Source organism: Phymastichus coffea, unplaced genomic scaffold (genome assembly GCF_024137745.1).
Source record: "Phymastichus coffea isolate CEN01 unplaced genomic scaffold, Cenicafe_Pcof_1.1 PCOF00043, whole genome shotgun sequence".
Classification (NCBI taxonomy): domain Eukaryota; kingdom Metazoa; phylum Arthropoda; class Insecta; order Hymenoptera; family Eulophidae; genus Phymastichus; species Phymastichus coffea.
This window is the reverse complement of record NW_026706854.1, coordinates 933729-961306: the sequence shown is the minus strand read 5'-3', so window position 1 is coordinate 961306 and position 27578 is coordinate 933729. Positions and strand designations below refer to the sequence as shown.

The 27578-nt window shown below is 42.2% G+C and overlaps 1 protein-coding gene and 1 long non-coding RNA gene across 2 annotated transcripts in view; both read left to right on the top strand.

The window, feature by feature from the left end:
• Window positions 1-4264: 4264 nt before the first annotated feature.
• On the top strand, window positions 4265-8214 carry LOC131664205 (uncharacterized). Its single transcript, XR_009301925.1, has 3 exons — window positions 4265-4391; window positions 4463-4632; window positions 6152-8214. It is a non-coding gene; the product is annotated as an uncharacterized LOC131664205 (long non-coding RNA).
• Window positions 8215-10205: 1991 nt separating this feature from the next.
• The window catches only part of LOC131664368 (probable chitinase 10), a 22856-nt gene continuing 5483 nt past the window's right edge, over window positions 10206-27578 (top strand). The window contains exons 1-4 of the mRNA XM_058935407.1: window positions 10206-10466; window positions 23871-23943; window positions 25468-25637; window positions 26750-26987. Coding sequence (XP_058791390.1) covers window positions 10452-10466; window positions 23871-23943; window positions 25468-25637; window positions 26750-26987 — 496 coding nt within the window. The 5' untranslated portion in view covers window positions 10206-10451. The remainder of the gene's footprint in view (window positions 10467-23870; window positions 23944-25467; window positions 25638-26749; window positions 26988-27578) is intronic.

Sequence of the window (27578 nt, the reverse complement as noted above, 5' to 3'; positions counted from 1 at the left end):
CTTTCTTACTAGAACATTAATTCTACAGTTCTCCAAAACTTCGAGAGAACAATCTTTGCATAAGAAAAAAAAAAGACAGCTGCAAGAGCATCAATTACATAAGCATTCGCATTGAAATTCGAGCCATACACATCCGGTCGCGAGAGGCCGACCGCAACAAGAAGCGCGAAGCCATCAACGATAATTGCTTTCGAAGCATCATCATTCAGTTAAAAGCCCCGTTTAGCGTGGGAGGCCGAAAATAAAAATGCAATTTCGCCCTAACGTTACTATTACGAGAGAGAGAAAGAGAGAAAGAGAGAGAGAAAGATGAGTAGTAGTAGTAGTTGTAGTTGTTGTAGTAGTAGCCGGGGCAAAGCAAAAACTTTCGCGGCTAGCAATTGAAGAGTGAAAGGCCGCGTGGTATAGCCATGTTGGTTACTTGATATATAGTCGGTCTAGCCGCTGCTTTTTTTTTCTTTTCTCGGCGATCGGGCCGAATTCCTGTCGCGAACACAATGTGCCTTGGTCGCACGCCAGATGTCAAAAACCATTCGATCACAGTCTATTATGCGCCGAGAGAGAGAGAGAGAGAGAGAGTTGTCGATGCCAAATTAAAAGCCCGCAAACATTGGTAAATATTATATCGGCCAAACGATATGACGACGACGATGATTTATATATTCGGCGTGTCGTTACTTAATGCGTTTCGTTTTGCTTCGCGGCTTAAAAGCGAGTGAAACCAACGCGCAGTCCTCTTTTAGAAAACTAATTGCTATGTTTGGAGTCGAAGTCTCGAATTGTCTGTTAAATCCGCGCAATGAAAGTCATTTTCGCCAGCCATTGACTACTTCTCAGAAGCAATTAAAATTTTTTGTTCAGTATTATTATTATTGTTTTAGCTTCCTTCCTTTTTCTCGCCATAATTAAAAAATGATCAGCTCAACCGTTAATCCGAGCTTTTTTTTCAAAACTAAATTGTCTTCTAAGATTCATCATCGCACAAATTATTACGCTTTTAGAGCGATATCGTTAACGAATTTCAATATTTCACTTATCGTATCCATATCGTTGTTGTATACTTTTTCTGCGTTTTCAATTGCACAATCAAGTCTCGTCGAAGGTTCGACGCTGGTTATTGTATTCCTATTTTTGTCCTTGTGTAAGCCAATACAAGGCAGTCGCTCATCTTTTCTATCTATTTCTTGCTGCCGCGCGTAACATCCGCAGGCCGGTCTATAATAGTCTGTTACTACTTACACGGCTCAGCCGTGTCGATGTTGTATACCATCAAGTCGTGAATCCCGATCAGATTTCTATGCCGAGGTGTTTCCTGGTATTAAGTCATCCCCGAATACACCGTGAACGTGCTTTACAGACGTTCTGTTAATAGTGTCGATCGAGCAGATTCCAATTTCTACCATAACATTTTACATTTCGATTATCCAACGAGTCCAATTTCGAATTTCTAAATTTTTTTTATAGCTTTCAATGATGAAAGAACTTGTACGAAGATATTCAAAAATTATTCGGATGGATTTGTAGATCGATGTAGTTTTTAATTTTTGACACGTTCGAGTCACGATTTGCAATTGACTGCATTCAAAGCGTGAAATGCATCGGGAAAGTACAGATGATTATGTTTTAGCATTTAAATGAGATTTGAAAACTTCCGTTAGTCATTAGGCATGTACATGTTTTTTTGCTTTAGTTATAGAGTTTGAAATTTGCGAAAATTCTGCATAGACGTAAGCTCAAAGAGCTGCTTATTCAAAAGTTTCATGAATCTTTCCAATGAATATGGCTCTTCGAAATTCTGAAAAGTCGTAAACAAATCATCAAGTTTCCAAAAGTTTTCACGATACTTTCAAGTGAAGTTTCTCGAAAAATTCTCAAAGCAGCCACTTCTCCGTCGTTGAATAAAATATCAACTCCTTCGCAGTTATCGTGGCATATACTTGGCCACTGAAAAAAGTCAAGCGTACACTCCTCTGTCCCTCGTCTAGAATCCGTCCTAGTCCAAGAGCTGGCGTACATTGCAAAATAAAATTTTCGCCTACCGAAGTGAAGAAGTTGGCAAATGACGGGCGATCAAACACAAATATATTTTTTGCCAACGTAAAGCACGTACATTCTGCTCTTCGTCGCAATTTGTTGCTTGGACGAATTGACAAGGGTGGCCAAGCATCGGCAGAAATTTTTCGTGGGTTAAGCAATTGGACATTCTCAAAGGTGTTGTTAGCTTGAAAAACAAATTACGCTAATGGATTGTATGGGAAAAACCAAGATGAAGACCTCTGTGGCGTGCCTTCGTGAGACTCCATTTTTATAGTGTTAAATCATTGCAAGTTGCGATGCCGCAACAGTGATTGTTTATAACGATTTTAAAATCCGTCGAGGACTGTAAAGTGATAAGTTCAGAACAAGTTCGCGCCTTCACTCGCGATATACAGTTTCGCGCCCAGCAGTAGTGGTCGCAATGCGGCCTCTTTTCTCGCTCCGTGCGCTTCGCGAGTTCGTTGCACTTGCGTGCGTCTCTTGCTAGCGGCTATTCTTTATCACGTAACGTTGTCGCCTTGAAACGCGATAGTTGCAAGTCCTTCTTTCCATCTGCGTCGAGCCGACTGCCTTGTAAACATCTCATTATGCAAGGTATCCCTGTGCTATCTGATAAAGCTCTCGCTAGCTTGACGAGTCATGTACAAAGGCGGGCACGGAGCGCTGCGTTCGATAATCAGCTCTTTTACTCGGATACCGCAGCTAATAACGCACTTAATTAGCTGCTACGCAGAGCCAACAACAAAGAGCCGCCGTCGCCGAGCGCACGCCAGATACATATTCACTCGCGCGCTCCCGTTTCTCGCGCGCTTTGCCTTTTCCCCTTGGCGCTCTCGATATATCCGCGCGAGCACGGCCGCAGGATAGCGCAGATAAGCTTTCGCTATTGGTACGCGCGGAAAAATGGAGTGCGTTCGTTACTTCGCGCCGCGTGCCGATTTGACGCAAGACGATATAGAATCGGGTTGATCGCGAGCCACTGACTGCAGCCGGTGGTTCATCGCCACGATGTAGCATACGTGAACCGCCTGAGATTCACACCTTTGCTGGATAAATCGCTGACTTGTAGCTATGTGTAATTGGCATTTCTGGCATTTCGGTGCGATGATCGCTCGCCGAGCGCACCGAATGATAAGTGTACAGACTACGCGATTCGATCGATGCTAGTCTTTCTTTCTGTTTGTATTTTCCCGATAACACAGCTGCTTTGCAATAGACATTTATAGCCGATATGTGGGTTAATAAGACGACACTTGGGCAAGCGTGCTGCCAGCTACTTGGAATATGCGTATAGGCATATATCGACTATTTAAATATACACTCGGACAGCTGAGAAAACGAATGTATGATAAATACTCTTTATTAGAACAAAAAAACCGATAACACAAGGTCTCGCAGGCTAGAAGCGCTCGCAGTAGCGACAAAAGATCCAGCAATAAAAGCCAGCGAGGCGGCGCGATGCGAAAAGCAGCTCAAGCGCTTGGCGCGCGCACATAATTGTCGGCAAAATACGCCTTTGCAATGTGTCCGCGCGCACAGGAACAAAGTCCGAAAGCTTCCTTGGCCTGCGCGCGAGCAGCGCCTCGCCTTGAACGCAAATCCTCTCTCGCGCGCAATTCCCTTTCACCGGCTTCGCGAGCGCGGCGACAGCGCCGCGGTGAGGGGGGAAAAGGGGGTGGGGGGAGGTGCGCGCACCGACCGACAAAAGAAAGAGAGACTCAACGACGCGACCGCTCGCTCGCCGCGCTCCGTTCAATTGCCCGCTTCATTTCCGTCATAAAGTGTGCGCGCGAGGTGTCATGGAAATTAGAGCGGATGGCAGCGCCGCTCGCGCGGTCCTCGCCGCGTTAGCGAGCCGCGTCTCGCCGGGGATGCCTTTGCAATTTGCCTTCACGAAATACGCCTCGTTGAAACAAAAGCGAAAATGAAAATATATATAGTAATTTCTCGTGCGGCATCATCCTCGCTGCTCGCGTTAAACGCCGTGTGCACGTGTACCGGCGCGTGTCAGAGGGAATTCCAATGGCGCCATCTAAACGCGCACCTTTATTTTCCGTCTTCGCCCGATTAAACCGTCGAGGTTCGGTATAATGCATGAGCAAGTTTTGTTCTCGTCGTTGGCGTTTTCTCTTGCACTTCGCTACGGGATTTGGGCACTGAATAATTGTAGTTTTTTTTTTCTCTTTTTTAGGAAGCACTACTGCGCACGCGTCCTCGCGACGCCCCGAGTAAATATCTTGAAGCTCGACAGATTGAAAACTGTCGCGTGCGCGTCTATTTAGTCAAAATTCAAAGGCAAGCTATAAATCGATGACGGTATCCCCTACCAAATACCAGTGTCGCAGCAGCTATCTGTGAGCCGTAAAATAGCTCATCGGTCTCGTCTCTTCCAAAATATATTTAACCCACATTTTCTCATCTGCAGAGCCAGTTTGGCGTGTACCAAAAATCCGTACGGGCTGTCGTTATGTCCTAAAGAAGAAGCCGTGTATTTCAGCGAGAGGGGGGGGGAGAAGGGAAAGAGAGGAGAACTCATCCGAAGCAAGGATTATGTCGGCCGCGACGACAAGCTATATTCACGCTCGCCTAGTGCAGGTAGCGTTGTGTGATGGATGTTGGAGGATGTCGAGTGACACATGCGCTCCGCACGAGCCCGCATTCGAGATTTCGAAAAGCACGATCTACCGCGCGACGTGCAATCGCGATCCTCTCCACGAAAAATCCCCTTTCGTGAGAGATTTTAGCCGCTCGAGCTGCGGTTAAGTAGATCGGCCTACATAACCCGCTTCTCGGCTTTTTTGCGGATGCATTGTTATGTCTTTTAACGGCTGTATACTTTCTCGCGTGATTTCGCTTAGTTTGTCGAATCGTTTATTTTAAAGAGATCGTCGATATTTGATGCGATCAGACCTGAGCGATTAATTGGAAAATTGAGTGTAACACTTTTATTTGACACCTTTTACATTAATTTTTTGTTAAGGAACTCGTGTGAAAAGAATTGTATAACGGTTAATAACTTAGAAATGGATGTAATAGCAGTTGATTACATTGTATTCAAAACGTTTGAAACGACAGTGAAAGAATGCGAGCAATTCGCAATTAAAAAGAAATGCCGCGAGGAAGAAATTTAAAGTCTAACGTGTAGCATATTTCCGTCGATAAAGAATGAATTCATCAGAGTTGTAATGTTAAACAAGTCGTAAAACAATAAATTAATCAGTCTTCAAGGAATTAAACTTTGTCGTTGTCTAAGACTCGATTGAGATACCGAAGACTGTAACTGACTTTTGTTGAAATGTAAAAGAAAAAATCTGTAAAAACTGAGTACGAAAAAAAAAACAAGAAAAGACGAAGTTGATGAGATATTCAGCCGCCTCAAACGTAGACAGATAAGAAATTCAAAGGAATCCGTGTCACGCAACTGAAAAAGAACAAACACCCAAAACTTTCACCTACTTTTCGTTTGATTTATTCGGCAGCGAGATTGATAAGTTCTGGACTGGCAACTCTAGAAACAGACAGACACATGTGCACTTGTACATCTCTTTCACTCATGATATCCTGTCCCTATAACACAATCAACATTTTCTCGCTTTTCCATAATAACGATCAAAAAAATCGAAATAGAACGAGGTTAATTAGGCAGGCAAAGAAGCAGCACAGCCAGCCGATTAATAAAAAAAGATTCGTCGCTCGGAGCTTTCTTCCCTGTACATAGAAGCTACGTAGGTTTTTCCCTCTTGCCGCATCTACATACGGCCTTTGCTTAGAAAGTAGAGCAAATACGCTCGCGCGGTGAACCGTAATACGTACCTCTTGCGTACAACGCTCGTACTTGTACTCCATGGTAGTGCGGCATGGAGGACAGTTTTACTCCTGTCTCCTGTGTGTGTGCGTGTGTATGTTTTTGTGTCTTTCTCTTTTCTTTTCGCTGATTTTGTGGGCCACGCTTCTTTGTTCTAGAAAACAGGCCGTGAGAAATTATGTGGGCCAGCGCCGATTCGATGGTTTCATTCCGTATTGTGATTCCAATCTAATTTTCCCGTCGCTTTGCCTTTCATTCGCAATAACGATCAATGACGGATGATTAATCTAGACATTCGAATGTTTGCAGGATGCGCGAGTACGTGGAGGAGAACGAGAAGAACGACCCACTAATCCACGCACCCGACAAAAAGAATAATCCATGGGCCGAGAAGGGCAAGTGCACTATAATGTAAGCACGTGGCCGCAGTCGCTTGCTCGCCCACGCTACAACAATAACCAGCGCCACCATTACGATCGACGAGAAGAACAACGCCCAACGAGCGAAAGGACAGACGAACACACACACACTTCACGAGAAAGAGAGACATTATTCTATGTACGAGCGACTGCTGCAGAGCCGTGGATTTATATAAAGCGCGCGTCGTCGGCACGACGACCACTGACGCGTTGTCTTATGGACAATGATATAAAAAAACAACCAAACAAAATAAAAAAAAAGCCGTTTTTTTTGTCTACGGCGATCGAACACGAAGGATCAAAGTTAGATTCATCAACAAAAAAAGAGAGATAACGATTCTCCCAAAATTTTTCGAGAGAACCAAAGAGACGACTATCAAATTTTTTCTACGACCTCGTCGCTCATGTTTCGTTCATTTGCGAGCTTACAAAACAAGTAGTCGATGAGAGAGAGAAAGCCTCGGATGGATTATTAGAGAATTAAAAAATAAACCAAAAAATATAACTAAACAAAATGAGAGGAGGACCAAAAAGCGATGACGAAGTGCCAAAAGAGGAGACGCGAGACATACGTACACGAGGAGCACGCCAGTAAAAAAAAGCTTAAATAATAAAAGCAAGCGACCACTTACAGTCATCGTCAATTCGAAGCACGAGAGAGCTTTCCTTCCTCGTTTTTTGTGATTTAAAACAAATAATAAATAAAAAAGAATGAATAGAGACAAAGAAGATGACGAAGAAGACGAAGAAGAACAAACAAAAATAAGAGGTGAAAAACAATGATGAACGCGATATAAATATAAATAATATATGTATATCAATTCGGCTTGTCGCTTTTACTTTTCTTCGGATTATATATAGATATTGACGACGATGCGCGTGGCGCAGTGTTCAGCGAGACGTAATTTTATTAAAGGATCCCGCGCGATCGGATCAACGAGGCTTTTTATTATCTAACGATTTTCGGAAGCCTTTGCAATGATCGCTATCGCTATATATAAATATATATATATACATATATATATAAATAAAAAAAGATACCTACACTTTATTCACGCTCGACTAAAGTGGGCCGGAGAATTACGTGTCGTCTAGCGAGTTGTTTGTTAAAAAAATTATTAATATTATTCTGTCGTTTTATTTATGATGTAGATGTTTATTTTTTCTCTTTCTTTTTTTCACGTTGATAACGTTTGCTTCGGCCACGTACGCCATGCCAGGACATTATTTATATCGAGCGTACCTATATATTTTCTTAATTTAAATGGAAAATCGATGAAATGAAATAAAAAAAATGAAAAAATGGAGAAGAAACGTTAACTATATTATATTTACCGTAACGACCATAATTACCTAATAAGTATAAATGATAAATATATTATATTATGTATACCATTGTATCGACATAACGTTGCACTGTCATTAAGCATTAAAAAAAAAAGGACAAAAGCGAGTAAAAAAACAAATAAGATTAAGATGAATAAACAAGAAAAAAACATTGAAATAAACAAAAAAAAAGAAGAAAATGTGAAGAAAAATAAGGTGAATGAGCGTCGTATGAGCGCTAAAAATGTACGACGATTTTCTCACGGTTATATCCGGATTTACACTTGTATCACGCTATAAGTCGTTAAGTTGTACTTACTACACATGTATAATGCGAGCGGTTTCTTACGAAAATATAATGTCGTATGTCGAAAGCTATGCCACGAGCGAGTTGTTACTTCTTTTTTCTTCCACACTTCATCCGCACGCCTACTCGATGCTGCCGTTGCTGTGCCGTTGCTTCCACCCGCTGAGAGATCGAGGCTGACTACTTGCCTACCGTTTCTACTACTGCGAGAATATGAAGGGCATTATTGTTAAATATTTTGCTCTCTGTTTGTCTGTCTCTCTCTCTCTCTCTCTCTCTCTCTCTCTCTCTCTCTCTCTCTCTCTCTCTCTCTCTCTCTCTCATTGCAATGTGCCTTATGATACATACAAGGCTTTTTCGGTGAGGAGACACAATTTTATTGACTTTTTTCAATCTCATGTGATTTAACTTTAGTGACGATTGGAATTGATTTTTCTTTAGTGGTTCCTCTGTTATTTTTTCTTTTCGATCGACAATTTACTAGTCTCCTTAGAGATTTAGAATAATAAAAATTATGTGTACACGACTTCCCGATATGTTTATTGTAGCAAATAAAAGATGTTCGTGAGACGGACGTTCTATTTATATACATACACATAAATTGATTGTGTCGAAAGTAACGTTTGGTGTATCGAGTTTTGTATTTTTAAATTCTTTACAAGATAAAATACTGTTTGATACCATAGCTCCGAAACCTATATATAACAGTATGTACGAGTATATAAAAGTATCGTTTTGAAGTATCGATTTTACGTTATTTAGATTTAAATACCATTTTAGAAAGATAATAAATAAACATAACGCAAAGACATTTAATTATTTTAATGAACCAAGCAAACAAACAAAACATTTGAATTTCAAAAGTAACGTGGTAAGTATATCTATTGTAATAATACGTGTATTAGGAAAAGACAAGCAATTATAAAAGCTCTCCATCAAAATAAAACTCAATCCAACATGATACTTTACAAGCCGTATTTGAATTACTTAATAAGGTTTTATAGTCGGCACAATCTCATTTATAGGTTCTAAATCGCCAACATCCTGCGGTATGTTACAATGTATCCGTAGAGACTTTTTAACACATTCAAATGTAATGTCGCAAGTGAATCTAATTAAAGGCTCATTCAAGGCAGCCAAAACGGTGTTAAAGAGACTTTTGCTATTGTCGTTAATTACAACTAAGGAACTGTTGGTATACAGGCGTGTAATGATTCGTTAATTAGATTTAACTACTTGCTCGACAAAATGTCAATAAAAAACAACAAATCTTTTGATGAAAACAATTTTATTAACTCTTTATGATGAATAAACTGAAAGTATAATTATTAGTCTACATTAAATCATCTTTGAACCCGATCATTTGAACAAACACAAAAATTAATGTACATGTCGTTAGAATTGGCTGCTCGCACATTTGTAGAACCTGCCTGTACGAAAACTGGAATTTCCATGTAGGTTTCGATCGCGAACACGCAGACCTTTCCAGACATGAGTTTAAGAAAAAAGAAGCCTAATGAAGTGACCACTTTCACTATATCTAGCCGCTACAGCTATGTATGCGCTATCGGCATCGCGCGAGCTTTGAGCGATTCCCAAATATTTTGACACGTACAGCGTCACTTCCAGATGGCTCGTCACGTTAATGCTGCATCCGTTAGAACTTACGTTTCTTTTTATAAGAACGTTGTTTGTGGCGTGTTCATATCGGTAATTATGTGTAAATCGGAATAACAAAAGTAATTATCGAGCCAGTGATTTCACGATATGAGTGCTTTCGTCAAAATTCCATGAAAAAAATAAATAGATAAAAAAAAGTGTTTAGAATCACAATTAGACGAGTTTTGAAAAAATCTAAAGATACAGTCACGCTTAAAGGAAGTGAAAACGCAACGTAAATTAAAAATACCCAAATTTCAGAAAATATTTGAAAAAATGAAGAAAAAAAAACGGCATCCACGCGGTTGCTGGATTGTTGCTTGCAGAGTGGCCGGTTTGCGTGATATTCATCGCACAGTCTCGTGTTGCAGGCGAATTCTAAGAACGAGTATCGAGCTTGCCGATTGGCGTTTCACTCTCGCGTTCCCATTTAGCTTGTACGGGGATTGGGCCCCGTACGGCCGCTGGCGTGTCGTAGCGGTGTTAGTACTATAGTTAAAATGAAAGGCGGCTTAATTGTTGTGTCTATAACGTGGGGCGCTCTCTCGCCGCTGCTGGGGGAGGCGGCCGAGAGAGCGAGCGCGGCTAAATTTGAGAATGATAGTCGGCAGTGTTTCCTGAACAGCTGTCTGCGCTAGACAAGCGCCGAGAGACCATGCGCGCAACCATTATCGTGCACTTACACTAAACGTCTCTCTCCTTCTCTCGACACCGTTCCTCTTTTTTCTTTTTTATTCTCCGTCGCTGATTTCTTTTCGAATCGGTTATCTAGTTTGCCTCTTTCGTCCGACATTTGGCAGGAATAATATATCGATTTTTTTCGGTCCCATCGGTGTGCAGTGCTTCAAGCCGGACAAATTTCATTATCCCTCTGCCAGCCGATCAAAGGACGAGCGCCATGAGGGTCACAGTGGTAAGTCGCTGATTAGCTTCGTTTTTCTCTCAATTTTACGTTTAGTTGCGATTTTTTTCCTTGCGCGGACGCTACAATCGCGGCGAACCGATTTCTTCACTCGCGATGAGAATCAGTTAATTTCGCGGATCGTTAACAATGTCAATTAGTATAAACCGATCTGCTTTTAAATTCAGCTGCGCCTACAGAAACTCAGCCGCGATATGTAACAAAGCAATGTCCATTTAAAGTCCACTCAACCTACATCCTTTTCCATTCCCTTTCAATCGACAACTATGGCACTCGCTCGAAAGGAAAGAAAAGGAAACAAGGTCATGTCGATTAAATCGTTCGGTATCGTTATTATATACATATGCTATCCCCGAAAGATCGTTGACATCGAGTGTTTTCATTGTGGCGTGTCGGAAGCGTTAATGGTCGTGAAATGGTCGCTGGCGTGTATTCGCGCGTGAGCTTCACCGATCAGCTTCTACATAGAAGCTCGATTTCGAAGAAAGGATATTCACGCGCGCGCGTGCGTCTCCGATTTATTTATTCAGACCATCAAGCTTTGTGTAACGCCTTCTTTTCCCTCGGGGACACTTCGATTTGGCGTGGAATCCCGACGACAGATTCGTAAATATCGGCTTGGACGGGAAATTCGCGGCACGCGCGCGGCCAGACAGTAGTGTCCGAGTGGAGTATCTGTTACATTATGTAAAAAGCCAAGCCTTTCGCCGTGTCCGGCGCGCGAGAAAATTGCTGGCAGACTTGTGCCGCTTTTTTCTTCTTTCTTTATCGTGCAGCTATCTCAGGGGGTCGCGCGGACGCTAGCTCGAAGAAAGTTGCCGACGTATCTGCGAGGGGAAGGCCGTATGCTCGAAAAATTTGTAATTTCGCCTGACAAACCTGCAGCCGCGCTGCTTGCGTAAAACAATCGAAAGCGGCTCAAGGCTGCCCTTTTTTTCCATAGCTATCGCTGTCATTTCTTTTTGCAAGGAACGAGTTATAAAGAGCAATCGGTACACGGACGAGCGTTTCTAGGAATTTATTTAATTTTTCCTTTTTTTCCTTACGTCGTTAAACATAGGACTGAGAAAAGCACTAAAGTTTTATGCTTCGAGCGATGACACTCGGTCGGCAAGAAGGAATGAAAGTAAGAAGTCGAAATCCAGGGAGGAAACAGTACGAAATTCCCTTCCGGCGCGCGCGAGATTTGCATTGTGCAAGTGCGTGTCGGAAAGCTCCGGGCGACACGAAAAACCCGTCGCGCGCGTGTATTATATGCCACGGTGTCTCTGGCCTTCCTCTCACTTTCGTGCGGCGCGTACGATAACCTCGCGTAATTTCGGCAACACTTACGCGCCGACAAAATAAAGAGCAGGTGCAGCGACTTCGTTTTTTTCTGTCGTTACTCATTCACTGATTCGGCTTCTTATGTGTATCGCATACCGCTGCAGTGTGAAATTGGCAGGAGATACTTCAATTTCCTTCGCCTCTTTCTCCTCTCCTTTACTGGTTTATAAGTCGCTTCGAAATTAGAACATTTACGTCGCGACGCATGATGGGGATATTTCCAACGATAGGGAAACAATTTGCCGATTTCTGTCGACTTCGTCTTATGTAGAGATCAGATTGTTTAATTTTGTAGCAGCAAGCCCCTTAGTTTCTGTTTGTCGAGCTATAAATTACGTTAAAAAATACGGTAACATCATTTTTATCACCCTTAGGCCAACAAAACCCATTTTTGAAGGTTTCATTTTTTTTTCATAAAGCCATATTAAAATTTTACTATCCGAGTCATCCACACATTCGTTTGTTCAGTTTCCAAGTTATTGGATATTCATCAATCAACTAGAAAACTTCATCCGCGCAAAATTACAAACTGCGACCATTATAAAACACTAATTAGATAGTTACAGCATTGTAAAATTAGCCGCACAACCGATATCGTAATCACATCCAGAAAAACACGACAAATTGAAGGGTCCGACCGTAATTACATAAATATAAAAGTAGTGCTCATTGTCTCGGCATAAAAAAAAACGAACGAACTGAAGCTTTCACATCTTTCCCGCGTACAGACTGCCAATTAGATGACTATTAATTCATCTCACGCATTTAGGACGTGGTCGTTGGGTTTTATAATCCCTTCCGACTTGACGATTTGAAAAATACAAATGTCATCCTTAATTCCGGCGAGTCGCATTGAAATTGAACATTATATTTGAAAATCTTTACAATGAATTCTTTCATTCATTTACTTGTAACATACGTAATTGTCGCACACAGCGAATCGCTAGAAGATTTTTCGCAGTGGCGTTGATACCACGTGTATTTTTTTCGGAGAAATCGCGGCGCTAAAACTTTCACGCGCTCGTCCTTTATACGTGATGCTCGTCAGCGAGAAAACGTGCCTCGCCTTCCGGAGATTTTTATTCATGAACAGTGGGCTTAGCGCTTCAGTTCGATCGAAGACCCAGCTGAGAAGTGCACCAACCAGAAATCATCATATTTCTCTTCCGATACGTGTCGTGTAATATTGAAAAGCGTGACGTTGTTACAGATATGTCAGCAGGTGGCTCGATATTTTATTAATTTATTTTCTTTTTTACGATCACGATGGTGCCCGTGTGAATTTTCGAGAGAAACCGGTGTTGCAACTTTATCGATCGATCGATCTCGAAAGTATGTCTCTCGCGATGTATATAATTGTCGGCGCAAACAATTCCAGCACCGCACGTTCCTTGGTATCTGCTAATTTCGATGTCCACGATATATGCACACACCGCGCCCATTTATTAAGAAGAAGTACGCGATATACGGACACATGTGTCCCAATAAGCGAATTAATGCGATGCTTGAATCCGAAGTTATCGCGCGATCTTCGTTAAGACTCGATAAACGCGCTGAAATGTGTGCTGCTGGTGCTGCCGCGCAGCTGCGTGCGTTTCGCCGCTTATCGCATTAGCACACTTCTTTCGCCGTCCATAAAAGCGGACTTTACGTAAGGCGCACGCCGCGTCTGAGAGAAAGAAAAAAACGAGCATCGATCATGCGCCTGCGATGCTGCAGCAGCACTCGTTGCCGCATCGATCCACAACCAATTTCAAAACTGCCCCGTATGATTATAACCATGAAATGCGCCCTTATACAGGTTGACGTACGACGCGTATCGCAGCGAAAACGCTAAAATATAGCTGACGATACATATCGTCAGTTTGTTTTTCAAATTATTCCCGTAGACCGTTTATCTTCGTTACATGCTTGTCGCAATTAATTTTTCAAGTTTGCAGCGCGCGACGCGTCTTCGCGCGAGATGACAAGTCATTCCTTGATCGTCGTTTAATCTGCATTATGTCCACCGGCTTGTTTACAGGACGGCGTTGCGCATCTCGCGCGAAACTTACAGCCTGTCAATGCCGATAAATATTATCCGAAAATGGCGCATTCACGTGAAAATGAGGTGAGGTCAGAAGTGAAAAAAAACATTCAGCTGTCACGTGGCGTAAGAATCCGAGAGAAGCTCGCGCTGGCGAGAGAAGCAGATCGTTTTTCCATTGCAATTTATGCGACGCGCGATTGGCAAACCGAACGGAAGTTCTCGGTGGGAGTAGCTCGCAAAAAAAGTCCGCAATTCTCCACAGCTTTTCCACGCGTTCCTGCTAAGTTGAAAGGTTAATTAGTGCGCGTGAGCTACGAAACTGGCGTGGAATTACCGCAGGCGTTAATTGAGGCAATTTGTCTTCGCGCAGAAATAAGCAACAACGAATGCGCGCGAGAAGGAGAGAGAGAGAGAGAGAGTCAAGGAGGAGATGTTTTCTTTAGAAAGGACCGCATTCGCGAAGGAAAGTGAAATCCTAGAATCTCGCGTGTATGTAGTTAGCCTGTAAAGAGTCACTGTTACGCTGTTAATTTGAATACGCTTCGGCAAGCACTCTGAAAGTTCTCTCTACGCTACTATATTGCGCGAGAAAGGAAATGTAAGGCTTTTTACTGAGTCAATATACGGGTGGAATGCTACTTGTTTGATGAGGAATTGGTGCTAAGGTCGACAGTGCAGACAGTAGAATTGCGCTCAAGTTACAGTCATCTCCATCGATGACCGAAGTTTTTCTTCTTTCATGAAAACGTAATTTTACTATATCGCAATTTTCATAACTGACAAGGCGACTGATTACTAGCTCTAACAGTGTATTTTAATTAGGTATCCTCTTCACAGACATATACCTCTGCGATGATTGCCATCGCCTTTAGGTCATTCGCTTTAATTGTAAAGCCGCTTTCTCTTCATGTCACGACGGAAAAGCGAATTTTCGAAGAAGCCGCGGACTTTGAAAACAATATAATCTCGCACCGATAAGCGATCTGCGAGCCGAACGTCATTAATCGAGGGAAACGATCGCAGGGGTCGAGCGCCGTACGACAATGAATCGCGGCGACGCATCATAGCGTGTCGCAGCTAGCGTGGAGCCAATCAACCGTGGCACCCATCTAGAAAGTGATCCATGTAAACGCGTGTGTCGGGCGAAAGTTGCGTCGCGCATGCAGAATCTCCGTCGACTTAACGAGTCACCGGTCGCCCGTCAAAGGTTTTCAATGTCAGCGCTGTCCTAAGGCGCAAAATCATTGTTTCGTTACGCAAGCTTCTCTCTCTCTCTCTCTCTCTCTCTCTTTATTCTCTGTCTCTCGGCTAGCTTTAGATAATTAAGAGCTGATAAGAATTTTATATTCGCGCACACGCACACGGATGTGATTAGCTTCTACGCCTTTATGTAATCAGAGATTTCTTCATTCCTGTGCGCGCATAGCTGGTAGCGGTCTCGACTATGCGCTCGCGTCTTTTTATTTTATTGGATTTTTTTTGCAATGCGCGCTAAACTACGCAAATTTGCGTGGCATTAGCCGCGCAGCGAGATCCAGAAGCTAGAGCGCGGCGTTGTTACGGAATGCAAGGACGTGTACAGCGCGAGAGCGAGGCATTAAAATTTGCGAAAGAAGCGCGCGCCAGCGAGCTGACGCAAAAACGCGCCCGTTATGAATTTCAACGTCGTCGGCTCAAAAATCCGACTGCTCGCGTTTTGAAACTTGTTTTCACCCGGTCTGCAGCGATCTTTGCTTTTCGCTACGAGCCGATTTGCCGAGCCGCGCGCGTCCTCTCGTTACGTTCGAGCTGCTTTCGCGACGCTCCCGTCCGCAAACTTTCGGATCGATAATTGTCCCACGCTCGGCTGGATAAATAATAAAACCCGTACGTTACATCTTCGACGACGTCGTTCTCATCACTCGCAAAACGACACACGTCAAATCGTGCGGCACTTGGTCTGGCGACGGTGCCGTAACGTGAGCGGCGCGCGAAAGAGACCGCGCGCCACTTTGACTGCCAATAAAATGCAGCGTTTCACGCTCGCTGCGAGCAATTACTCACTTTCTCGCGAGTATTTGAAAAAGCCTCTGCTTTGAGAGTCGTTGAAAAGTCAGAGAGAATTTTCGTGTCGCGAGACGAGGTCGTAGACGTGCATTCGAACCAACCCCGTGGCATGTGTTGGCGCGTGCCTAATTGCCACATGTTCACGGGCTATGTCACCAGCAGACAAGAGAGAAATACAATAGTTGACTAGATTGCAAGGAAAAAAGTAACACCGGTGACGTAAAGCCGTGTCAAAAGAATAAAAAACAGCCACACACACACACACACACACGGTGGGCTTTGCGAGGCACGAAAATCCCAATGACACGCTCTACCGGCTATATAGCTTCGCTTTCTGCGTGCTCTGAGGTTTAACGAACGCGCGCAAATTTCACGTGAGTGATCAATTCGACATTATCTTGCGTCGTCAATTATTGGATTTCGTGAAAGAGAGCGCGAAGACTCTATCTTTTTTTTTATTATTGTTTTCAACATCGAAATCGTTTTCGACAGTCGAGTTTTTGCTTGCAAGTTCTACTTTCACTCCAATGAAAAGACGATAGTCTACCGGCGTTTATTGCCACTCTCTATGCATGCAGATCTAATATTAGACAGTTTCGAAACTCACAGATTTGCTCTGCCGAGAGTCAGGTAGGTGTGCACGCAGCATTTTCGCGTCTCCAAATACGCACGAGAAACCGTCGATGCGAACCAATGAATTTACATAAAAAAAAATAATAAACCGAAATGAAAGTCCAAGTGAATGTTGTTCAAAATGATTTGATTTGTCAAATGAGCTTACAAACTTCCGTTTTTTATCCGGCTGCCTCTTCTCTCTCGGCAAACGAGAACGTTGGCCGAGTTCCAGGCGCTACCGCTCGCATTTATGTGCTGCGGCTAATGAACACTTGTGCGTTATTATAATTTCATGAAAGCAATCTTCAGCTGCTTCTGTTTTCTCTCTCTCTCTCTCTCTTTCTTTTAACGAGACGAGCTCATTATTTGAGATTCCCATTTAAACAAAAGCAATTAGTCCTTGCGTAAACCAAAATCAACTATACAATAAAGAACGTATTTCAAATCGGCGACAAAGCGGTCGGTACGAAGGAAAAATCTTTTATCGCGATCGAATTGCTTCGCGACCGTAGCAATTGCAGGTCGACGTTGCAATGACATTTTCGAACTTTCGAGCAACGCGCGTTGCGTCACGCAATCAATTTTCCTCTGCGCTTTCTAACGAGTATCCTGTACGCGTGTATCCTGTCGCTGTTTTTGACAATTCACTCACATTTTTGCTTGTACAGCAGCATCCCATTGCGGACAAGTACTGCTACTAACGTAAAAAATTCCAATTCAGTGCGTATCGATATTGGCGGCAATAGACGTTCTCTATTGGGCAACGTAGGTTCCACACACTTAATTACCATCGACGCAATGTAATGTTTTTTTTTCGATTTTACTTCTCTACGCTTATTCCTCTTTCAACGAGGGACTTTGTTCACTTTTTCTCCGAAGCATATATAATATATCATCGTCGCGTTTTAAAAACTTAAGAAACGATTGATCAACTCCATTGGCAGAAATATATCCCTGTATGCAGCATATATTAAGTCGCGCGTGTTTGTATATGTATTTCATCACACAAACGTTTCATAATTCGACCAATTAATGCTTCAACGTTAAGGAATCATCAGTGCATAATTATTCCAAAAATCGAGAGAAGCGCGTGATAATCAGCAAATGAGTGCGTATAAACTGGTTTGGATCTTTCACTCATCGTGCGGAAAAAAGAAAACGCAAACAAGGAGCCACGCACATGGATTTTAACGCAATTCGCGTGGTGCATATCGACTGACGCGAAAAAAAACCACACTTCAAAATTTTACGCAATCTTTGTTTTTATAAATACCAGTTGCACGGGAGAGAGAGAGAGAGAGAGAGAGAGAGAGAGAGAGAGAGAGAGAGAGAGAGAGAGCAAGAAAGTAATAAGGTCGGGAAGGATTAAATAATTGACTGAATATTTTTTATGTAATTGGCAGTTTAAGTAATATGCTTACAGGGGAGAGAGAGATACGATGAATACGCGTGACCTTGTTTTGATCAGACGATAAAAATGAATCCGAGATATATACTTTTCACTAACGATGAAATCGGTATACATTTCCTTTCTCCGCGCTACTGATACTTGCGAATGAAAAGCGCAAGTTAAGTATACACTGTCGCTTTCTAAAAGCCGATGAACATGAGCCCAAAGAGGGAGAGAGAGAGAGAGAGAGACTAGTTTCCTCCTCTCTCCATAAACGGAACGAGGTGGTGATTTAGATCGAGCGCAGAGATGTCGATTGATGCACACCGCTTATGCTTAAACCAACAATGCCACGTATTAACTGATAATTGCGAAAACAATAGGCTTGCAGAGAGTTGATAACGACTGCGTACGAGTTAATTACATAAACGTCCCGCTTCTTTCCTTTTCTCCCTGATTACAACTGAATTATATTGCAGCTTTTTCTAAGCCTGTAAACAATGACAACTACCTTTTTTTTCTCAAAATTTCTGCGTTCTAGCACGCTTGCTGTCTCCCACGTGCTGACGACGCATGAGAACGCGAACGCGCACTTTCGAAGGATTTTTTCATCGCCAAGTAAAACACGTCCAATCGAAACATCAACGGAAGAATGTGCCCGCTTAGATGTACATTGAGATCGTAAACCAACGTTTCCATGCAATTCCTATTAAACTCGGAGTTGTAAAAAAAAAGCTTTCCAGGCGAGAGATAAAAAAACGAATTCCTATAAAATCAACTCCGACGCAGTGATATTTGCAATGTCGAAAGGATATATACAGCTGGAAAACAATTAAGCTAATTGATCGTATCAATTACTCAAAGCCTGCAACACGCCATTAAATAGCACGCGGCAATCTGAGGTATATCTACAGACCGAGAATTAAAAGCGTCGACTGCTAATTTCACAGCGCGATTGAAATTTCGTAAAAGCGCGACAATAATTCGGACCAGAGGCAAACATAAAGCCAACTTAATTTACGAGCCTTTCAATGCTAATCTTTAGCACGCGACATTATTTTTTTGCCTTGCCAACCAGCCAGATAAGTATCGCTGTCGAAACACGATTATCGTCGGTGCACGAGAAATCTATAAACGTCATTGCTTTCCAATATACAGAGCTGAAAAAAAAATTGTTGTACAATGCAAAAGAAAAATGCAGTGGCAACGATATCGAATCCCTTCCTGGCTAGAGTATGATTGACATTCGCACGCGACACCTTGACACTCGGCGTGGCGTTATAAATATCAAGAGTCGCGCGGTGGTACAGGAGAAAAGCAGAAAAGGATGGGCTTGCTACCGGCAGCACGACGGGAATAAGGCCCGCGACATGACAGACGATGCATTGTTTATCTGCTTATCGGCCAATTTGAGCGTGAATCAGCGCGTCATAAAAGATCAGTACGTCGGTCTATCTATTACAGCTCTATGCCACGGCCTGTCGCAACCTATTCTCTCCGGCGTAATGCCAATGGAATTCAAACTGCGACTCGCGCTCTACCTTTTCATCTCACCTTCGAGACGTATAATCAATTCACTATGCGAGGCAACAATGGCAACGGAAGGAACGAAGAAACTAGAGCGCGAAACGAACGGAACTTTCTGAATAGATGAACAAGAAGAAAGCAAGAGACGGGATGCTGAAAGTATAAGCCTACAAGCCGATTGAAATTGATCCTCGTTGCGCGCGCTCAGCCAAAAATATTGTAAAACCGGACCGGCAATTTCAGTCGGTCGAGAGTTTTCACTTTCTCGAACGATAAGCTGGAGAACGACGACGCGCGAGATAACACACTGCCTGCTGCCACTAAATCATCAAGCTTTCAGATGTACATTCGCGTCTTGGACTCTTACCCGAGGCCGAGTGCAATAATTATGATAGCGAGTCACGCTGCGCCTAAGACTTGGCTTGGCTTTCTATTGTGCTTGGCACTCTCGGATCTTTCTCTTCTTTGCATACGCGGCTTGTGTGCAGACACTTACCTATCACCTCTATTGTGCACGCGCTTAAGCGCTTGTACGCACACGCATACCCAAGCTCGAGTGACTCGCAAGGCTAATTTCTTACTACCGCTGTGAATTTTCACTCCGAGCAGCGGGGCAGACGCAGCACCGATGTCACGCCAGACTTTGCGAAAAAAAGAACACCAAACGTCTCGACATTTCAGTAGATAAGGTCAGCGTGCGGTGAGACGCGAGATTAATTTTTATTGCGTCTGAATGCCACCACAGCCATAAGAATTGACGCTAATGTTCCAATAAAGCCGCGAAGCATTATAACAATGGTAAATAGTAAATGGTAAATATCGGAGACGCGGAATCGAAGAGACCAATGATATCGTAAACACAAACACGCTGCGTAGCATCGTCGTCTCGATTTTCAATCAATGTCAGTCGCTGGAGGTATAGCTTTACCATGAGAGTTTGGCCCTCGTCTCGTTGTCAAGCGTAACGAGCGATCGCAAGTAATGCGCATACATTTCTATCCGCCGGCGTAATGCTGAAGATGGATTAACTCGAATCGCCGCTAAATAGACTGTGCACTACTGGTAAAACTCTTTCCCGTCGCGCATACCTCGCATCGTGGGCGTGCGTTGTAGCGGTATATTGATAGATCGCTCTCGCTTTCCTTCTGCATACGTACGCGTTCGCTTTAATATATGCGTCAGACTGGTTTTTAATAATCAACTCACGCGAACAGTCACATTACGGATTGTGCGTGTTCTTTTTTCATGATCATTTTGCGAGAGGGCAAGAACAAAAGGCAACAATCAACGTTGCAGATTGTCACGAAATATGGACTGCATTTTTGGGGCTTCAGCAGCCACGTTGTTCGTAAATTTCGATGACGGAACTTCAATTGAGACTTCGTCTTATTTAAAGTCAGTAATTAAGAATTGATCTCAAGTTAATTGATGTTTGAGTATTACGTAATAAATTGTTGGTGCAGCATTTTTTTTCCGATGCCAACAAGTCATAAACTCGTTTTGTTCAACTCGATATGGAAAGGTGTGTTGAATCAAGAAACTCCTCACAAAAGTTCACACACGACGAAAATCCGGTTGCCAACGTTAAAAGTATAGAGCCAACTGTTCAGCAATTCCAAGGCTATGGAGATTCAAGGAATAAATGATTCCGACAACTGAATGACGAATTATATTACTTTCAGTGTTTGTACGAAAAAAATAAGCCGCAGAAATGCTGAATGATTCTGATATTCTAGATATTTTACGCTCGTAGAAAAAAAACTATCTAGGATGACACGAAAAGATTTCTTATCTAGTCCAAAAAAAGCCAAAAGAGATTTGCTTGTCGCTGGAGCGAATGATTATCGAGCGCAAAAAAGGATGCGCATTTTCAGAAGTATAATCGTCGACTCCTTACGAGACATTTACGTTGCTTGCGCACTGAATAAGAAAAATTTCACCGTGACACGTTATCTTTCGGCGTTGCAAGAGCACAACGAAATTTTCGAGGACGTGGCCTCAATGAGATGTTTCGGCATAGAGCGTACGGGCGTGAGTGACGAGAGAGATAGAATGAGAGAGAGAGAGCGCGCCAGGGGCGGACTTGTAATAAGACGACGAACCGCACGAGGAAGCGTGACTCAAACTGAATAATGCACCGTAATGTGCTAACCCCACGTGACGTCTACTATATGCATGAGCGCTGCAACTCATTTCGCACTTCGCCAGCATGAATAATATTGTTCCTTGAAAAATATAGACACACGTGTATTATTGGTGTGATTAGCAGTCGCCGACATTTCAAAATTCTCGGCATTGAAATAAGCGAAGTACGTGCGGTAAAATATCGACAAGGTCGAGCGAGCAGCATCGTTGTTATAGCGTGAAACCCTGCCCGCGCAAAGGATTTCACCTTATAAAAAGAAAGAAGAGTGAGAGAGAGAGAGAAAAGTTGGGAGATGATCGCGATTCGTCGTTGTGCCGGATAGAAGTATTATAAATTTCCATTTTTTAAAGTTCAACGAACGCGATACTACAGCACTTTCTCCCCTTATAATCGACCGCAAAACAATTCGTTTGTCCATCTCTCTCTCTCTCTCTATCACGCGCGCGCGTCTTATTAACTTTTACAAACGGAACCGGATGAAAATATTCATCTCGCGTGACCCGAAACGTTTGTACGAGGAAAATGCAGGCTACGAGGATTAGTCGAAAAGAGAGCAAAGCCACTTGTGCACGTATTATTTATTTTTTGTTTTTTTCTTCTTCGCAATTCAAGGCGATCCGGTAGATTTTTTTTACGAACGAAGGACAAAAAATTGGCCGGGCCCTTTCATTGTTCGCAGCCTCCTCATTCTCAGTACATAAGCACGCACCTTTTCGGATGCGCGTGCGCGTTATTATACGCGCCCAGCGGCGCGTTCTGTTTCATATTCATGCTGCGCGCGCCTCGCGTACGCGTGCTGCACTCTCGAGCGAGGATTCGAGAGTAAATATGTTTGTGCTTCCTTCCTTCGATTTTCTCTCTCTCTCACTCTCCTTTCTTTATCGTTCGTCCATGCTTTATTAAAGTAATGAGCACACGCAACGTCCGCGTGTACGGTTTTGTTGTTCGATGTACATTATGCACAAAAAAATGTATAGGTTTGGGCCTTCTTAATGGCGAAATACTTTGTTTTGCATGGAAATGATGGATTGCCGTTTTACTTTGCATATCAAAAAAGAAACCGCGTTAAAATTCGTGCCTGAATGGATTGCTCTCTTGAAATTCAGCGCGCGGTAAATCACGTTTGGCTAAATTGAATATTAAGCCGAACCCGGTAGTGGTACAATCTGAGACGGATGTAGAACTACACGTAAAAGATTGAACTGTATTTTTGTTAAAAAGCAGAGGCGGTATCCTTGAACAACCGGTCGAATACTTTTCTTAAAACAAATTTTTTCGATAGAGTGATAAATATTCGCCTGCTTTCGTCGCTTAGTTTTCACGTTGTCACGATCGTAAAAATATCGTATGTTACACTTACGTCACTGCAAAGACCTTTCCCATTGATAGCGAGAACAACACAAAATGTAATTTAGAATACATAATGTCTATAAAAAAAAAATTGTGCAGTACGCTAAATAAAAATTAACCAAAACAACCATGTCATATCCATTCATTATAATATAGCCATGTACATTTTATGTGCGTACAACCTCAGAGTAAGACAATAGAGCTGATTTCGAGAAAAGTATAAACAATAGAGAAGAGCGTTAGAAGTTGCAACGCGATAATAAATCCCGCGAAAGATTAACCCCAAAAGAGGTGGTGAAGTGATTTATTGTATACGCTGTCGCGGCGACAGCGGGAAAACTGTCATCGCGCGAACTTTCTTTTTCCGTTGAGCCAGAAATGAAAAGAAGTGCCACGGTACCGTTTAGAAATCGCCACTATACAGCGATCTAATTGAGAGCGCGAATGAAAGGCGCGAAAAAGAAGACATTCAACCGTTTTGTAATACATGGGAGGGTTATGTGAGCAAACATGCTAATTTAATCGATTGGGATAGAGTTCTTTTTCATTATTACACGCCGACTTGATGTTTACTTTTCCTTTTCTTAATTTTTAATTATTTATGTACGTCTACTAACTTCGCATTGAGCAATGTGAGGCGTGAAACCTGAAACAGAAAACGTCTTATTAAAGCTGCTTCAGTTGAATGATTACGTCTCTCCGTTGCGTATATTTGCACAGAAGCGTTGAGAAAGTTTCTCAAATAATACTTAGCGAAACAAACAGTTGAACATTGTGCCAAAGTATCACGAGGAAAACTGATTGCATCTTCGTAACTTTGCCCGTTGAACTTCGAAGCGTTAATGTACGTGCAGCGCGAGAAACTTCCTGATAGTACATCATGAGAAAAAAAATAATAAAAGCACAACGGGAAATAAAAATTCAATTGGACTCTCTTTCGCTGACGTTGCCGTTGTTTTGTTGCAGGCGAGGAGGCCGATATTGCTGTTGCTCTGCGCGTTGCTGCTGCTGCTGCTGGTACTAACTGAACGCACGGAAGGTAAGCGACGCTTCCGCGAGTAATAATTCAAACGCGAGTGACGGACGATGCCGACGGTGCTATACTCCAATTTCGAAGCGTCGCCGTTGAGTAATCACTCCCGTGGATATTCCCCGCGATTCGGGACATCGTTGAGTGTTGTAATTGGCACTTGGGTACATGCACTTGTTACGTATAGATAAGCAAGAATATTACGTATTTGACGAAGTTGATGGGTTAATGTCTTGTTTTACAGTTTCCGTGATAATTATATTCGATCGCCGAACCCAGAGAAATATGACTATTTTCTTTTAATTAAGATGCGAGCTTTATTTTATTATTTTTATTGACGAATTATTTAAGATTGCCTATGACGAACAGGATGTAAAATCATTATTTATCGCCTACTTATAAACCCGACAATGCAATAATTTTTAACTGTTAATACGTCTTTCTTTGCGCGAGCCTTCAATTACCCATCGTGAAAGCTATGCACTACCCAAAGAACTTTAAATTTACGTCAGAGACTGTTACGATGATTTGAATACGAAATAATTCGTTTTTTTTTTTTTCGTTCACTGCGGATGAAATATTACGTGAATGATTAGCAACTACTTTTACTGCTAAATGGGATTTTATAAAGGAAAGTAAAATTAGTTATTTTTTTTTATTACGACGAGCTTTCCAGTTGAAAGATTCCGATAATTTACATTGTGCTTATAACAAGTAGAGAATTGAAAAGTGTTGCATTAGCTCTAAGAACAGAGATTTTATTGAATAAATTATCAAGTATGGAATACGTCCGTTTGTAAACGGCTTACTAAGTATATTTATGGGAAGACAGTTTTGGTTAATTTATGTATGAAAGTGGCATGATTATCGCTTATATGTCGGATTTAATTATGCTAAATAAATATTTTTTTTGCTGCAAGCATCCATATCGAAGAAAATAACAGATGTACTTTACAAGAAGTGATTTTGTTATGGAATTTTACGCAAAGTCAACCAAGCGAACTACTCTTATGTACACATTAAAAACCACTTTAAATTTCATATAATGTAGCAAGTCTTTCGTGAAATTTTTTTTGAGCAAATGAATAAATTTAGTAGACAACGAATAAAGTAGGCAAACAAAAATGTAATTAATTGATAATCCATGTTTTTTCGATGATACTTTTGCCAATTAGTCAAGCATAATCAAACTTTCGTGGAACTATTACGTACGAAAATTCTACTGAGTTCTTGAAAAAATATGAATTTTGCCGAAACGCTTGGTCGAATCAGCGTGAAATACGGCTACATAACGAACTCTCCTGTCGATCAACTTTCTCGTGCTTAAGAACTTATTTTAATGTTTCGGTCTCGACTGAAAAAAGCTCATTACAGTAGAATTTAATTTATTCTTTATTTTATCATTTGCATTCGTCAATACTGATTTTACTTTTGCGAAAAAAGCGAAAAAAAGACAACAACAAAAAACAAAAAAAAAAGTCGCATTGCAAAAGAATACAGTTTATAACGTAATTGCCTTCGTTCTGATTGAAGCGGCACGAAAGAGATTCCGCAGGCCAACGACAGCGAGGCCATCGGTATCAAGTAGCAGCGATCAGGAGGTATCGGCAAGCGTTAATAGATTTAAAGTGACGCGCAATCGAATCAGCAACAAGAACAGCAAGAACGAGTTGCAGCCTGGCAAATCAACCGATGACTACAAGGTGAGTTTTGATAAAAAAAAAATAAATAACCATCGCGATGCTTCTCTTTGCCTCTTCGTTTTTACGCTCCTTCGTTTCTTTTCGTCGCGCAAAAATCAGCGCGGTTTTAGCTTTCTCGCCGAGGTGAAAGCTTCTCGCAAACAGGAACGCGAGCCGAGAGCCTGCCATGCGGATTATGATATTTTTAGACGTATTATACACTCGAGATTATTGGATTCTGAATTTGAGATTTTGCGTTCGCACGCGCTACTTTTCGTCCATTTACTCCCACGGTGACATCTCGATGAATTTTTTTTTTTTGGAATCCTAAATAATGCATATGAATATATATGTATAATGCTTTCACCGATTTCGAAATTATTAAGGTTGAGTAATTCGATTCAAAATTTTTGATTAACGACGCGTTCGTATTTACATGGCAATACGTTCGCTTCTTATAGAGTAGTAAATAACGTTATTTACATACGTAATGTCATAGCAGATCTACAAATTTTACACAAAATTCCAAATAAAGTATAACGCGATAATATATCAGCTACTTGATCAATTGCATCGTATCGAAAGCTATGAATAAAATAGAAATCAAAACATCAACCTTTAGCATAGTAACGTGTACGGCAGCAAAAGAAAAGCGAAAAAAAAATACATTGCCGTACATAGCCGCGTCTATACTTTATTTATGACGTATTCGCGCTAAAAGTGCAGTCCAGCAAACCCGGCTGTGCTTTCACTTCGCGCAGACCGCAGCAGCAGTCCGCGCGTAGTTCTCGTATATTATTCAATTTATAGTATACGCCACGCGATGCCTAAATATGGGTCTTTTTTGCCGTGCGCTCGCTGCCCGTCTATTTTGCAGTAGCACGCGAAATTGCGCTCGCCTTCCAGGCATCTCGTTGTCCACTCGTGCGGTGAGCAGGATCGAACTCGGAAAGCGACGGTGGTATACGGCAAGGAAAGATCGCTCGGTCGCAATTAATTTCTCGGCGCGAGCGGCGTCGCTTGCCACAAATCGTCACGGAACAGCTTGTCCAATTGTACGTGTGCGCTGACTAACGAGTTCTTCCGCTTCCTCTCTCCGTCTGCCTCTCGCGGCGTACGGTGTTGTGCCACAGGTCGTGTGCTACTACACCAACTGGTCACAGTATCGCACGAAGATAGGCAAGTTCCAGCCGGAAGACATACAGCCGGATTTGTGCACCCACATTATCTTCGCCTTCGGTTGGCTCAAAAAGAACAAACTGACGAGCTTCGAATCCAATGACGAGACCAAGGACGGGAAGATCGGCCTTTACGAGAGGATCGTTGGACTGAAAAAGGCCAATCCTTCGCTCAAAGTTCTTCTTGCTATCGGTAACAAGACGAGTTTTTCTTTGTTGCAAATGCCGATTGCTTTCTTCTTCTTACCATCAAGCTTGCAATGCTTTTATTGCCGTTCTTAATTGACGGCCACTGTAGATTTTTTTTCTTTATTTGTATACAATATATACTTTCGTTTTCGCGTAAAATGGACGTGTACGGTTTTGGATTTATTGCCGCTGATTTGCAGCGTTTAGCGCAGCCAAGAAAAAAAAAATCTCACGAAAAAAGTGCGTCGCGAGAGAGACAGCGCGCTGCTGCTCTTTTATGAATTGTCGTTGCAATAAAAGTAAATGGCCCATGAAATTAAACGTTACATAATCTAATTCTTCCGTAAAAAAATATACTCACCTAAGTGCGAGTAGCGTGAAACAGAGAGAGAGAGAAAGAGAGAGAGAGATTGCCAAATCGTAATTAAATTCCATTCAAATTTCCCCTTGTACATTTCAAAATTGAAGATAAAATCCGCGTAACTGCTGTAAATTTTGCATAAGAAGTAAGCAATAACAATCTGATGGCTTATTAAGAAGAAAGCTATTATAGCTTTGCGGAATTTTCGCAGCCAGTGAAACGAATCTCACTTTT